The 15,417-nt window shown below is 41.7% G+C and overlaps 1 protein-coding gene across 1 annotated transcript in view; it reads left to right on the forward strand.

The window, feature by feature from the left end:
- PPARG (peroxisome proliferator activated receptor gamma) overlaps positions 1-15,417 on the forward strand; it is a 56,357-nt gene that overhangs the window by 35,930 nt on the left and 5,010 nt on the right. The window contains exons 3-6 of the mRNA XM_059479989.1: positions 408-577; positions 3,269-3,407; positions 8,101-8,300; positions 12,123-12,573. Of these exons, the coding sequence (XP_059335972.1) occupies positions 408-577; positions 3,269-3,407; positions 8,101-8,300; positions 12,123-12,573 (960 nt within the window). The remainder of the gene's footprint in view (positions 1-407; positions 578-3,268; positions 3,408-8,100; positions 8,301-12,122; positions 12,574-15,417) is intronic.

The raw sequence follows: 15,417 nt of genomic DNA on the forward strand, positions 1-15,417 counted from the left end.
GAGCAGGGAGACAAAACAATTCCTGCTCCAGCGGGGCACCAAGGACAAATGATCCAAACCTCAGCCCAGGAGCACAAACACCGTGGGCTGGAGAGAGAAAAACAAGCAGGGTGGGACTGCAGGGGCTAAAGCTGGAATGGGACAATGAACTGCAAGGTGCAAACGGAGCAGAACTGATCCCAGGGAGAGACCCTGTGTCCATTTTGGGGCCATTTTGGTTCATCTTGGGTGCAGCCCTGGCTGGGCTCTTGTGCTGCCCAAGGTGCATCCATTGAGGAGATCCTTTGAATAAATCCCTGCTTTATTCTTTAGCTCTGCCCAGCTCTGTTCTAGCTCAGCCTTCCCAAGGCATCACTTGCTGCATGAATTCAGCTGGAATTTACCCCTCACCTCTCCCCTGTGCACAGGTGCCATCAAGCTGGAGCCTCCATCCCCGCCCTATTTCCCAGAGAAGGTGCAGCTGTACAACAAAGCTCACGAGGAGGCGTCCAACTCGCTGATGGCCATCGAGTGCCGCGTGTGCGGCGACAAAGCCTCCGGCTTCCACTACGGCGTGCACGCCTGCGAGGGCTGCAAGGTGAGCTGCAAAAACCTCTTGGACTGACATCTGATACTGTGTTCATCTCAGTAATCACTTGGGAAAATCACACCTTGGTGCTTTTAAAAAAAAAAAAAAGTTTTAGGTCTTTGCGTCAATTTTCCTGCATATAACTTACGGGTTAATCAGCAGGAGTTTCTTTAAAACTTGGGTTTTTTTAAGCCTTGTTTTTTTAAAACCTTGCTTTTTCAAAACCTTGTTTTTTAAAACCTTGCTTGTTTTTTAAAAGCTTGGTTTTATCCTTGTTGATTGTATTGTTCTATTCAAATTTTTCGTGCATTTTCCCCTCTTCTTTCAATCATGCAAGTACGTTTCATTCCCTTCCTTGGGTGTCATGTGCAGAAAATCTGAATTCTTAGAATGCACCAAACTCATGCCAAACTCCAAAGCTCTAAACAACTAAAATTCAGGCTCTGATATTCTGATTAATTCAAGTTTTTTACCCATTTTACACATTTTGGTTGACTACAGAATGGTATTGAGGAATGTGCTTGCTGCTTTAAAACCCCACTGATTTTTTATGTCAGTGATTATTTAGTGTATGTAAAGGACAATGGTGTAATAATTGCAGTCCTCAAGAATGAAGGGAGAAATGTCAGAGAATTAAATTATTAATATTTCATTGAATTCAAAGAAAAACATTAGAATTTAATGTGAAAACTCCATTTTCAGTATCTTCAGGAAAATAACTAAAAGCAAAGAACCAATTCAGAACTTAAATAAAATTCTTAGCGGTGAATTAGGAACACACATAAAGCAATAAGTACAAAGTACATTACTTAAATTACAGTTAATTATATAAATAAAGGTTGGCATCATCTTTGTACTGTTATTATTCCCTGTGAGGAAAAAATAATTTTTACAAGGGAAAAAAAGGAGATAACTGTGGATAAACTTTATTAATTAATTATGACTGATCCAAGAAAACAGCTTTAAACTGTAGAAAGAGAAATAAGAACCATTTTCATTTACCAGAAATTGAACTGCTGTTGGCAGAATTTTTGGTTTGTTGTCATTTACAACGAATTTTCTACACTGGTAGTGAACTTTATATTTTGAAAATGTCCCTTTTGGTTTGTAACAATTTTCCCACAAGCAGTGGGACAAACAGAGCTTTGCTTGCTTTGGAGTTGTGCCCTTAAATGCCATCCCTAATGTCCTTTAAACCCCACTGATCCCCTAAAGCTTCTCCAGCTTTTGGGGTATTGTATCCCTCTACTGAATGTGGTTGGAAATACAAAAGAGGATCAATAGAGGATGGTGACAGGAACTGTGCTTCCTTTGGAAATCCCTCTCTCAGGTGTCCTGGGTGGGTGGAGCAGGGCCAGGATGCACTGGAGGCTCCCTAGTTCCATCCCTTTCCCTGTTTTCCTGGTTCCATCCCTTTCCCTGTTTTCCTGGTTCCATCCTTTTCCCTGTTTCCTGGTCCCACCCTTTTCCCTGTTCCACCCTTTTCCCTGTTTCCTCATCCCACCCTTTTCCCTGTTTCCATCCTTTTCTCTGTTTCCTGGTTCCATCCCTTTCCCTGTTTTCCTGGTCCCATCCTTTTCCCTGTTTCCCTGTCCCTGCAGGGTTTTTTCCCTGTTTCCTAGTCCCATCCCTTTCCCTTTTTCCTGGTTCCCTAATTTTCCCTGTTTCCTGTTCCATCCTTTTCCCTGTTCCCTGTTCCATCCTTTCCCTCTTTCCTGGTCCCATCCTTTTCCTGTTTCCCTGTCCCTGCAGGATTTTTTCCCTGTTCCATCCTTTCCCTGTTTCCTGTCCCTGCAGGGGTTTTTTCCCTGTTCCCTGTTCCATCCTTTCCCTGTTTCCCTGTCCCTGCAGGGTTTTTCCCTGTTTCCTGGTTCCATCCTTTCCCCATTTCCCTGTCCCTGCAGGGGTTTTCCCTGTTCCCTGTTCCATCCTTTCCCTGTTTCCTGGTCCCATCCTTTTCCTGTTTCCCTGTCCCTGCAGGATTTTTTCCCTGTTCCATCCTTTCCCTGTTTCCTGTCCTTGCAGGGTGTTTTCCCTGTTCCCTGTTCCATCCTTTCCCGTTTCCCTGTCCCTGCAGGATTTTTTTCCCTGTTTCCCTGTTCCATCCTTTTCCCGTTTCCCTGTCCCTGCAGGGTTTTTTTCCCTGTTTCCCTGTTCCATCCTTTCCCATTTCCTGTCCCTGCAGGGTTTTTCCCTGTTCCCTGTTCCATCCTTTCCCGTTTCCTGTCCCTGCAGGGTGTTTTCCCTGTTTTCCTGTTCCATCCTTTCCCTGTTTCCTGTCCCTGCAGGGTTTTTTCCCTGTTTCCTTGATCCATCCTTTCCCTGTTCCCTGTCCCTGCAGGATTTTTTCCCTCTTCCATCCTTTCCCTGTTTCCCTGTCCCTGCAGGGGTTTTTTCCCTGTTCCCTGTTCCATCCTTTCCCGTTTCCCTGTCCCTGCAGGGGTTTTTTCCCTGTTCCCTGTTCCATCCTTTCCCGTTTCCCTGTCCCTGCAGGGGTTTTTTCCCTGTTCCCTGTTCCATCCTTTCCCGTTTCCCTGTCCCTGCAGGGTTTTTTCCCTGTTCCCTGTTCCATCCTTTCCCGTTTCCCTGTCCCTGCAGGGTTTTTTCCCTGTTCCCTGTTCCATCCTTTCCCGTTTCCTGTTCCTGCAGGGGTTTTTCCCTGTTCCCTGTTCCATCCTTTCCCGTTTCCTGTCCCTGCAGGGATTTTTCCGCAGGACCATCCGGTTGAAGCTGATTTATGACAGGTGTGACCTGAACTGCCGCATCCACAAGAAGAGCAGGAACAAATGTCAGTACTGCAGGTTCCAGAAGTGCCTGGCCGTGGGGATGTCACACAATGGTGAGTGATGGGGACTCTGCAAAAGAGCCTGGGACATCAGCACAGCTCCTGAAAGTGCTGCTGGAATGCCCACACCTTCAGTTTAGAGAGAGATTGCCCTGATTTGGGAGCCTCTCCGTGATTTAAAATTGCTTTCACATCAAAATCAGATTGGTGGAGATTTGCTTTTATTGCTTTAATTCATAGTGTACATGAGTTGGCTTTACTCTCCATCATTTCTGCTTATTGCTAGCTCCTCCTGAATATACCCCTTGTGTAATTGCTATTTTTCACTTCACTATCTCATCTTCTGACCAGACCCTTTTTCCTGCTGGAGCTCAAGATGCTTTTCCTGGAAGCCAAAGACTTTATTAGGAAATATGGATTAGAGAATCTGAAGCCTTGTGAATAACAGCCTCTTTCTGATTTAAAATTGCTTTCACATCAAAATCAGATAGGTGGAGATCTACTTTTCTTGCTTTAATACATAGTGTAACATGAGTTGGTTTTACTCTCCATCATTTCTGCTCATTGGTAGCTCCTCCTGAATATATCCCTTGTGTAATTGCTATTTTTCACCCTTTTGCCTGCTGGAGCTCAGGATGCCTTTCCTGGAAGTCAAAAACTTGATTAGGAAATATGGATTAGGGAATCTGAAGCCTTGTGAATAACAGCAACTCGAATTTGCTGCACAGGTCACTTACCAAGGGCTGTTGGCATCACTGAGTTAGCACTACTCATACTGAAACACAGCAAATTTAAATCAAAATATTCATTTTCATGAACTGTACAGTTTTAAAAATCCCCATCCTCATCCTCATCCTCCTCCTTCCTAGGGCACTCCCATCTGTGGTCACCTCCTTTACCATAAGTAATGGCAGGAAGAATATCACAATCCTGCTCTAGGAGAAAATCCCTCTAAACTTTAAAATTACCAGAGCAATTCATGTGGAAATACTTGTGAATGTTTGGGCAGAAGGACATAATGAAGATTCTTTGTTGCCTTGCTTTGGCAAAGCTGAGTAAAAACAGGAATTAAATGTCATAACATAGAGACTTATGTAATTCTAAGGGTAAAGAATTGCAAACATGACTGGGAAAATAATTTCTCTGTGGTTTTTTTAGAACTTTCATTATTTTCAATATAAAAAATGAGTGTGCTGTCCCCAAGAGGGAAGCTGGATTGTGGTTTGCAAAGTTTAATAGATGCACTGAATGTAAATTGGTCTGGGAAATGTTTTGCTAATAGAGAATATGGTTTTCAAATTCCTGGGATGCAACAGTAACACTTAAAAATAAATCTAATTTTGAAATGCTACTGTGGGTATTTTTATAGTAATTTTTATAGTAATTTAAGAGGGTTTTTTATTATTATTTTCAAGGCGCATGCCAAATTCTCCCCTGGCCTGGCAGCACAGCTCCCAGTGGTGTCTGTGGGATCCATGGGCAGCTCCATCAGGCAGGGATGGCCCAGACCATTCTCTGTGCCCTATAACATCTAGAACAGCTTTAAAATTCATATTTCACCTGAATTTTCCCTCTTTAGCCACTACCCAGGCAGAAGCTGTGGCACCAAAATGTTCTAGGATTTGGGCAGGCAGGAAAAGGGCAAAACCATTTGCCCCAGGGCTCCAAGGAACATTTTCCTTTGCTCCAACCAGGAGTTCTCCCAACAAGGACTCAGTGTTTTTATTCAAACATTGCCTTCTACACTTGCCTTTTTTATTTTGCCCACTTTGGTTACATTGCCTTGCACAAAACACCCTCATTCCTTCATAATTTATAAACTAATTTATCAAAAAAAGCTGAATTTCACTTTTGAGGACCCAGAAGCTTAAAGAAATTCAACAATGGATGTGCTCTACCCATAGCTAACAGAACTTTAATATCTTAAATATTCTTTTAATATCTTAAATATTCTTTACATTTCATGTAGATTGGAAGTAGAACCAGGGTGTTTCACCAATGACACTGAGACACATTTTAATGTTGCACCTCCAGATTCCACTTCAGCCACTTGGGGAGGGAAATTATCAGAATTTTGAATGCTTTGAGGCAGAATGTGGGTTATTTGTGCCTGAGGGTTCCAGTCTTGTGTGGATGTATTATTGCAGAAGGATCAGGACAAAAGACACTCAGCAGCTACAGCCACATTTTTTCACGTAGAAATGCTCCATAGCACTTGGCTAAAGGTTAAAAAAGACAGTGGTGTTCTCATGCCTGGAATATTGTTTTCCTTTCCTTCTCTAGCCACAGTGCAGCTCTGGCCTTAACCCTGAGTGGTGCAGACTGGGTTCTCAAGTGCCACTGAGCAGCAGCTTGGTTCTTTTTGTGTTGAAATGTCATTTATTTTGTTCTATTCTGCTAAAAGTGCTGCTGGTGTTAGCTCAGCTACTGGAATGGGAAAAAAGAACACATAGCAATGTCTTTGTCATTTGGATTGCTCAATCTGGGCACGTCTCCACCACCAAAATCAGACAGGTACCCAGCCTGGCTTTACCTCGTGTTTTCTAATGTAACAAACTGCATTTATGGCCTTTTGGGAGTCTCCTTTATGCCCAGAAATAATCCAGACAATCAGAAGAGCAGTGCCCTGCAGAGGAGTCTATAAACAATCATCTTTTTTACATTTAACTTCTGCAAGAGGTAAAATCTGGGCTGAGGATGAATATTGTAGTTCTTCACAGAAAGGACAGAATGCAGCACGAGGGACTGACTGTGTTCACTGCTGGCTTTGTGCTCCTGACATTTGGGGAATGCTGGAATTCAAGGAAAAGGAGGAACTGCCCAAGGAAAGAGAGAAATCCACACTCCAGCTGCAGGCTCCTGCCCAGACCTGCAGAGTCTGGGATTGCTGGGAGACAATCCTCTCAGCCAGATTTCCAGAGCTCTCCAGGCTTTTCCCAGCCCTCCTGATCCCTCCCAGGCTCTCCTATCCCAGCCTGACCTTTGGCAGTGGCATCATCATCAGCTCCTCCTCCTCCTCCCATCCAAAATCCTCCTTTCCCAATTCCTCCCATCAACCTCTCACTGCCTGAGCTCTCTCTGGTTTGTGTCTCAGCCCCCTGAAAATGACAGGGACAAGGATTTTTACAAAAAGAAACTGCTAACCCAGTCCTGCAAAATCAATTTTGCCCCAGGTTTTGCCTGCAATGCTAATAAACATTGAACAGAATCTGCTGCATCTGATATCTCACCAATAAAATATATTCCAAATCTATTTAGAATAATTTATTCTATGGAACAATAAATCCTATGTCTATGAAATTGTAAGATAGGATTTCTTGATTCGCAACCCTCCATGTTATTAACAAATTATTATATTTAAAACATATTTTATAATGAAATGTTGTATTTAAAATGCATTTGAGTCTTGATCACCTTTTCTTTTGATGGAATGGCCAGTGGGATTCCAGATTATGAATCTGCTTTTTCAAACCTCAGCTCTCAGGAGCAGGCCCACAACAGAATCATTTCCTGCTGGTGTTCAGTATCATTTAATATCAAGTACACCCAAGTAATTCTGAAATATCCAGCAGGTCTCACTCCCAGGTTGCTGAAAGAGTTCAGTCAAAAAAATAAACAACTTTGTTTCTACAGCCATGAAATAAGACAGTTGATCAATAAATATAATATAGGAAAAATGGAGAAGGGGGATGTGTTCTGGCATAATTATTTATTCTTGGAAAAAAATGTCCTGTTTGCCCATCAACACATTGCAGCAAACACAGAAAAGTGGCTGCTTGTTTCCAAAATAAACATCCCCACTAAAATCATCTCTATATGATCTTAGCAGCACTTTTCCTTTATCCAAGGAACACACTAATCACTGGAAAAATATTCATAATATTTCTATTTCCCCCTAGGGCCAAAATGCAAACCTTGATTTCTTCCTTCCGTCTCTTATTTGGATGCTCTTTTGTTCTGTTTTGTTTCCATAAAACAAACTAAATTCTGTTTACTGAAATATCATGTGATAAATCAGTCTTGATTTTGATGGCTCATATGGAACATTCAGGCCCCACATGGATAAATAATCTTGGCTAGGAAGTACATGACGGAAAAGTAGGAGGTGCAGAGGAGATCTGAGCAATTTTGAGCTCATCTGATGAGGTAGAACCAATTCCTGGTTTTTCAATACTACACATGCATAGAGGTGCCATTAACAACTCAGCCTTTTCCAGGTTTTTATTCCCTGTACAGCCTCCTTCCCCATTCCTTCATTCTGATGTTAACAATTTATAGCGCTTGCTGCGTTCAATTCTGCTCAACTGTTTAGGAATTCCTTCCTGCAAGGCATGTGGGGGTTTTGTTTCTAAACAAATGAAGAACCTCAGATCCATGTGGTGATTTGCCCAGAACAATACAAAGCTCAATGGTGGTTCCCATCCTGAGCCAAAAGAACTTTCATATCTTAAATATTCTTTGCATTTTATGTAGATTGGAGGTAGAACCAGGGGGTTGGCATTTCTAAGCAAGGTATGATAATGGGCACAGAGATGATTTGTTTGTTTACATTTCTTTACAGCTCTCCAGCTGTTTTGCCTAAATGCAGAAAATTCTCTTTCCTTACTTGCCTAACCCCGTTCGGCACAAACTTCTGCACCGAAAGGCGACAAAAACTCAAAAGTGCTTCTTGAGGTGCAAGTGCAGGTGCAAAGGTGGCAGGAAAGCCGCTCAGGTGCGGGTTTTTGTAACTCTGTGGTGCTCTCAGCCATCAGGTTCGGGCGGATGCCGCAGGCGGAGAAGGAGAAGCTGCTGGCGGAGATCTCCAGCGACATCGAGCAGCTGAACCCCGAGTCGGCCGACCTGCGCGCGCTGGCCAAGCACCTCTACGACTCCTACATCAAGTCCTTCCCTCTGACCAAAGCCAAGGCGAGGGCCATCCTGACAGGAAAGACGACAGACAAATCAGTCAGTTCCCTCTTCTTTCTGTTTCTTCCTTTTTTCCCAGTAAATGATTTGCCGAGCTGACAGCGCAGTTCTTAAAAAAAGCCAAAATGCAAAACACCGAAACTAAAAAAATCACCACCAAAAAACCCCACTTTGCTGTTGGCAGTTACACATTTCAAGCTATCTCTGAAACACAGGAAATGTTTTTAGATAGGATAAGTAAACATTATTTGAAAAAACTCCAAGTTCACCTAATAAAATACTTGAAACCAGGACAAGAATTTGAAGGTCACCTTAACCTTTTTGTATTCCCTGATCCTCTCTTCCCGTTTTCCCTCTCCTTGCCCAGAGGTTATCTCCCACACTATCTGTTTAAGGTGGCTCTCCAGCTGTCAGGAATTGCTGCTCCCTGAGGAATATTCCTTTTCCTAAGTGGCAAATGATTCCAGCCCCAGCACATTCTTATGTGATGCTTGTTCTTATGAAGCTCTGATGAACTCCTGCTTTTCTCTGGTTTAGCTCAGGTCACATCAGTGCCCTGTGTGTGTTGGTGCACTTGGAATTTTAGAAGAATTGACAGGAAAATCTTGGAAAAGCAAGGAATAGTGATAAGTGGATTTGTGGGTTGCCTTAGAAACTTCATTTGGCATCCATAATAATCTTCTGTATCAGTGAGAGGAGCATAAATAATATCTGATCATGTTAGTAACAGTATTTTAATACCTAAAGAACAAAATAGTTTTCCACAACTCATAACTCTTAGCATGATGTATTTTCTAGAATCATTGGCAGAAATTTTATTGTCAGGATTACAACAGAGAGTGTATTTTATTTTCCTTAATAATTTCAAAGACATCACAGAACTCAGAGATACTTCAGGCTCCAAAAAGGCTTCCTTTCCTTAAAGGCAATTAAAATAACAATTTTAATGTTGTCCAGAAATTGGTTGACCCCTCACATAAAAGATGTGATGGGCACTAACAATGTAACTTTTCAGCATAAAGTTTGAATTAGTTAAGTTTATTTATTCTGCAGAAACTGATGTGCAACCTGCTTGTGCCTGAAAGTTCCACCACTGAAATTCTCACCCAGTAAATTTATAATTGCATCAATTATTTCTCCTTTTTTTCTTGGGAGTTTGTAAACTTTGGCACATTAGAAACAGCAATAAGGCAGTAGACAGAATCCAGCTTTTCAGTGCTGCCAACTTTCAAGTCTTTCTTGAAGATACCACTGCAAGAGTGACATTCAGGATTTAATGGTTACAACTTTCATGTTTTTATCAATGGATGTGGTGCTCTGGAGCATCAAAGTGTTTACTATGGGCATAGTTTATATTCATGTTATTTTTTAGTTGCTGTATGATCTGAATTAATTTAAAATGCTTGGATATGCAAGTGAGTGTATCAAACCTAGAATTAGTTATTCATCATCTCCTGGGGTATACAGAGCTCATTTGACATATGATTCTACTCTCAAGTTCATCTAAATCCTTATATTAAAAAATCTTTGGCTATTTTGAGCTCTTTCTTGATTTTCATCTATCATGGATAGGCCAGTGGTGTAATATTAATATCAGCTTTCTAAAGCACGTGGGCACAGAATAATAATGACTTTTTCTTGTACTTGGTGCTCCCACTAGAAAGAGCAAGAAGAAATTGCCCACTAGAACCAAAATATGCATTTTGAAAGCATCTGCTGCAGTCCTGTTACTCCACTATTCCATGTGTGCAGATATGTATTTAATGGCTTTGCTGCTGCCAAAATGCCATTACCTGAACAATTCCTGCTCTCCTGGCTTTTCTCAGTGCACTGTGTTTGTTGTTTCAGTTTCACACTGAAATCCTCAGTGCAAGTGGGAAAATCATTTAATCCCTCCTGGAATGTCGTGGTCTGGAGCTGTAAGCATAAAACCACGAGAATCAGCATCCTTTTTACAACCTGCAATCATAAATGACCCTCCATTTAAAAATTATTTCTTTTGCCTGATTGTTGGAGTATAATTCCTTGTATTTTAATTAATTAATCAAGTATGTTGACAAACCTATTCCTATCAGTGAGATTTGTTCAGTGCAGCAATGAACTATTCAGTCATTAATCTTCTTGAGGAAAAGATTCTTCAAATGAATTTGAGAAATCCTCACATAACCACTTCTTTAAACCCAGGAACTTCTTTTGCATATTCTAGAAGAGATTGTTTCCAGATCCTAATGCAAGTATTCTGGCATAACTCTTGCTAAGCTGCTTTCAAAATTGATTTGTTCCAGTTGAGTTTATTTCACAGTCAGCCTCATTTTTGTGTTCTGAATTGTGGTTTGTAGCATGGTATTTGTTTTTGCTTTCCCAAAGACAAGTTGAGTGGGTTTAAACATATCCTAATGTTGTTATTTCTACAGGAGTTAACAGCAAAAGGTCTCATTTATCAGTTAATCAATACCATAAAGTTGATATTACTTGCAGTGTTTCCTAGGATAGAACATGGAAGGAACATGAAAGTAAATAAAGGAATCAAAATGAGATTTTCTCTGTCTCTCTACAAAAAAAAAAAAAGACGGTTCCTTTCCACTCATTAGATTCTCTTTTATAGAAGCTGTTATAATTTAGGTAAAAGTAGTATCATTTCAACCTTTTGTTCAACATTCCAAACTTTCAGTTCTGGAATGACAGAAAATTCTATAAAACAAAAAGCAAACAAACAAAGGAAAAGGCAAAACTCTGGGTACTTTAAAATAGCGTTCCTTCCCCCCTTTGCTTGGCCTTTTTGTAAATCATTTTAACATTGTGAGGATATTTGTTTTTGTAGGTTTAGGACAATTTAACTCTTTGGGGAGCCCTTGATGGGTTCCTCAGGACAATTTGGGGGCCCTTGATAGGTTTTTCAGGACAATTTACCTATTTGGGGAACCCTTTAGGTTTCTCAGGACAATTCAATTATTTGGAGAGCCCTTGACAGGTTCCTCAGGACAATTTAACTATTTGGGGAACCCTTGACAGGTTCCTCAGGGCAATTTAGCTATTTGGGGAGCCCTTGATGCATTCCTCAGGACAATTTAACTTTTACGGAACCCTTTAGGTTTTTCAGGACAATTTACCTCTTTGGAGAGCCCTTGACAGGTTCCTCAGGACAATTTAACACTTTGAGGAGCCCTCAATAGGTTCCTCATGACTATTTAACTCTTTGGGCAACCCTTTAGGTTCCTCAGGACAATTTAACTCTTTGGGGAACCCTTGATGGACTCCTCAGGACAATTTGGGGAGCCCTTGATAGGTTTTTCAGGACAATTTTACTCTTTGCAGAACCCCTTAGGTTCCTGAGGACAATTTAACTCTTTGGAAACCCTTGTTAGGTTTCTCAGGACAATTTAACTATTTGGAAACTCTTGACAAGTCCCTCAGGATGATTTAACTATTTGGGGAACCCTTTAGGTTCCTCAGGACAATTTACCTATTTGGGGAGCCCTTGACAGATTCCTCAGGACAATTTAACACTTTGGGGAGCCCTTGACAGGTTCCTCAGGACAATTTAACACTTTGGGGAACCTTTGATCAGTTCCTCAGGACAATTTGGGGAACCCGTGACAGGAGAATTTAACTATTTGAGAAACCCTGATGGGTTCCTCAGGAAAATTTACCTATTTGGGGAACTTTTAGGTTCCTCAGGACAATTTAACTCTTTGGAGAACCCTTGGCAGGTTCCTGCAACACTTTAGGATAATTAAACACTTTGGGAACCCTTGACAGAGATGTCTGAGGAGTTGCTGCTGAGTTCTCTTGGGGTTCCTCAGGAGCCCGACGCTCTCGGGGAGGACATTTGGGAGTAACTGGAATTTCCCTTTGTTTCAGCCCTTCGTTATTTATGACATGAACTCTTTGATGATGGGGGAAGACCAGATCAAGTGCAAGCACGTGTCCCCCCTGCAGGAGGAGAACAAGGAGGTGGCCATCCGCATCTTCCAGCGCTGCCAGTTCCGCTCCGTGGAGGCCGTGCAGGAGATCACCGAGTTCGCCAAGAACATCCCGGGCTTCGTCAACCTCGACCTCAACGACCAAGTGACTCTGCTCAAATATGGGGTCCACGAGATCATCTACACCCTGCTGGCCTCCCTGATGAATAAAGATGGGGTTCTCATATCCGATGGACAGGGGTTCATGACGCGGGAGTTCCTGAAGAGCCTGAGGAAACCTTTTTGTGACTTTATGGAGCCCAAGTTTGAGTTTGCTGTGAAGTTCAATGCACTGGAATTAGATGACAGTGACCTGGCAATATTTATAGCTGTCATTATCCTAAGTGGAGGTAAGTGCTCTCTTATTTATATGGGATTTCAGAGAATTTTTATGGAATTGACGCCTTTAACTCCTGCCCAAACAGCAAAGTTCTCAGCACTGCATACTGGGAGCAAGTGCATTTGCACAGGGCTTTTTTAGTAATTTTCAAATCTCTTTTTATTGTTCACCTTTCATTCAATTCCAGACAGAAACTGAAAATGGAAATGCCCTGATATTAGTGATGGAGCTGGAAATGCCTGCTGAGTCATCAGTTCATTTAGGCACAAAACAAAATCAGGGCTATCTTTTGGAAAACAGGAAGAGTGGAATTTTGCTGCCAGGAGCTAAAATTCTGCAGGAGATTTTTTGTTTTTTGAACCCTCAATTAGATTGTGTGGCTTGCTAATTGCCCACAAACAGCTTTGGCTCCAGAACAATTCCAAAGCATAGGTGGTGTTGGGCTTACAGTGTTATGGTGTTTTTCAGTGTTCTTCCATTTGTGCAAGAAAACAACCTAAAAAAAGAAAACACACAAAGGCATTGTGTGCTTGTTCAGCTTTCCTCAGCTGTATCTTCACACATCATGCTTTGAGCAAAGCATGAAATCCCAGGTATCAGACTGCCCACATTCAACTGAAAAAAATGAATTTCAGTTTTTCTGCAGCCAGCCAGTGTGTTCTGTGCTCCTGAGGTGATGTCACTCCTCTGGTTTGGGAATTAGTGCTGCCTACCAGGATTTATTTCACTCAGACACCTCCAGATTTATTCCAGACACATTGAAGCTCTGTTCCTTTGGCCAACACTCCCAAGGCAGTGATGTTGCACAAATAAAATCTTGCCCCACTGATTTGTGTGTATTTTGGCCCAAGGTGGAGCTGCACAGATCCATGGCAGGAATGTGCTGAATGTTCTGGATTCGGCTCCTCCGCAGAGCAACCGAGGATTTTGTTATTAAATTACATTTCAGCAATCAGACACAACCTCGTGCTATTGTTCTAAAAGCAGCCCTGCTGCTGGCAGGGCACTCTGAGGTATATCTGCATTTAAATTCACCTCCAGCTCCTCCTGGCACTGGGTTTCATTCAGGAAAAACAAGGGGTCACAGCAGAATTTGTGCTGCTGACTCTGCTCCCAACAAGAATTCCTCCCAGGAATTTCCTTGTGCAAACCTTGGGCACTGTGATCCCCCAGGGCTCTGCATTCATTCAGGAAGGAAAACACCTTGCTGAGGTATTTTTGGTTGGTTTTTATGAGGAGACGAAAAGGAGAAATGGCACAAGCCTCTCAGGGCACTGCTCAGAACATGCCAATATTTTGTGGGTTTGGTATAATGAAATGTGACAGATGAGCAAAGGCCTCTCAAAATTCACTCCTCGCTGCAAAAAGGGAACTTGTGTTCAGCAGAGCCCTGTCCTCAGCAGGGTTTGGTTTCTACCAGAGGAAACAGGAATGATGTAACCAATGTCAGGTTTTAGATTGCAGGAGGACAGAGATTCACACACAATCATTAACTGGGTTGAACCAGATTTATCAGCATGACTCTTTTTTTTTCCAGAATAATTTGTAAACAGAGGCTTGTAAAGAACTAATGAATTCCAATCAAGTCACTGTAGCAAAACTCTGAAACAAATCTGTAGAGACATATAAATCCATTTAAATATAAATCAATCCTTTCTAGGAAGATCCTTTAATTTCAACAAAGACCTTCCTATCTTTTTGCCGAACTTTTTTTCAAAAAAACATGACAGCTGCTTGAAAAAAACAAAAAAGTTCATGTTTTGAAAACAATTAAGATTTGTTGCCAATTAAAGAAAGCTTTTATCATGGAATTTACAGCCAGATACGATATCTATTGAACTGCGTGTTAAAATATCTTGTGTGATATAAAACTGGGTCCAATTTCTCAGCTGTCCCAGACGTTTCTGTAAGAGCTTCACCCTTGCAAAATTGTATTTGTGTAAGAACTATTTGAATACAGCAGGGGATTTCACTGAGAACAGGATTTCCAAAGCAGAGCACCTCGAGGACTTGACTTGCTGCAGGAACCCTGCAATACTTAAATCCCTTCACAAAATCCTGTGTACAAACATCTCTAACACAAAACCACTTTGTGAAACACAAAAAGCCCTAAACGTCAGTGAATCTGTGATTACCTGGTGAAATTTTGCTAATTCTGCTGGCTCCAGGGGGACTGGCTCTTGTGCAGCTCTAACAGAAGGGGAGAAAGGAAAGGGAAAGATATTTCCAGCTGGAACATCACACATGGAAAGCTTTTCCTTGGGAAGTGTTTGGAATTTGCCACAAATCCTATAAAACTCTTTAGCCTTTTGATAACCAAACAGCTGCTTGTGCATGTTATCTCAAAAGGCAAAAAGCCCAAATCACAGCAATAAGGAGCTGACAAATTAACTGTAATAGCAACAGATGGGAAATACTCCCACAGTGGATTTTACTGTTCCTCAGTGCAGCCTCTCTGTGCCTCAGTTATTCCAAATGTTTCTCTGAACTCATTTCTGCAGAGCTGCTCTTACTGTTGGTGCTGTAAAACAAAGTCAGTGGCAAACAAAGTCTTGTATTCTGAATTTAACAAAGTCTTGCATCCTGAATTTAACAAAGTCTTGCATTCTGAATTTCATGCTGGTCAGACAGAGAGGCTGTGTGTGAGCATGGGATTTCACCTGGTCTGCACAAAAGAAATGCTTTTGGCCATCAGCAGCAGCAGCAAACCCTCCTTACAACATCCTTCCAGCTGGGGTAACTTTAAAAGACACTTTGGTTAAATGAGATTTGGAATGATTCTTTTAAGAGATTTTCTTCTTCTGTGCCACTGAGACTCACCCTCAGTCAGTAGTGAGTGCTCTGCTACACATGG

The sequence above is a fragment of the Ammospiza nelsoni genome, chromosome 11, assembly GCF_027579445.1.
Source record: "Ammospiza nelsoni isolate bAmmNel1 chromosome 11, bAmmNel1.pri, whole genome shotgun sequence".
Classification (NCBI taxonomy): Eukaryota; Metazoa; Chordata; class Aves; order Passeriformes; family Passerellidae; genus Ammospiza; species Ammospiza nelsoni.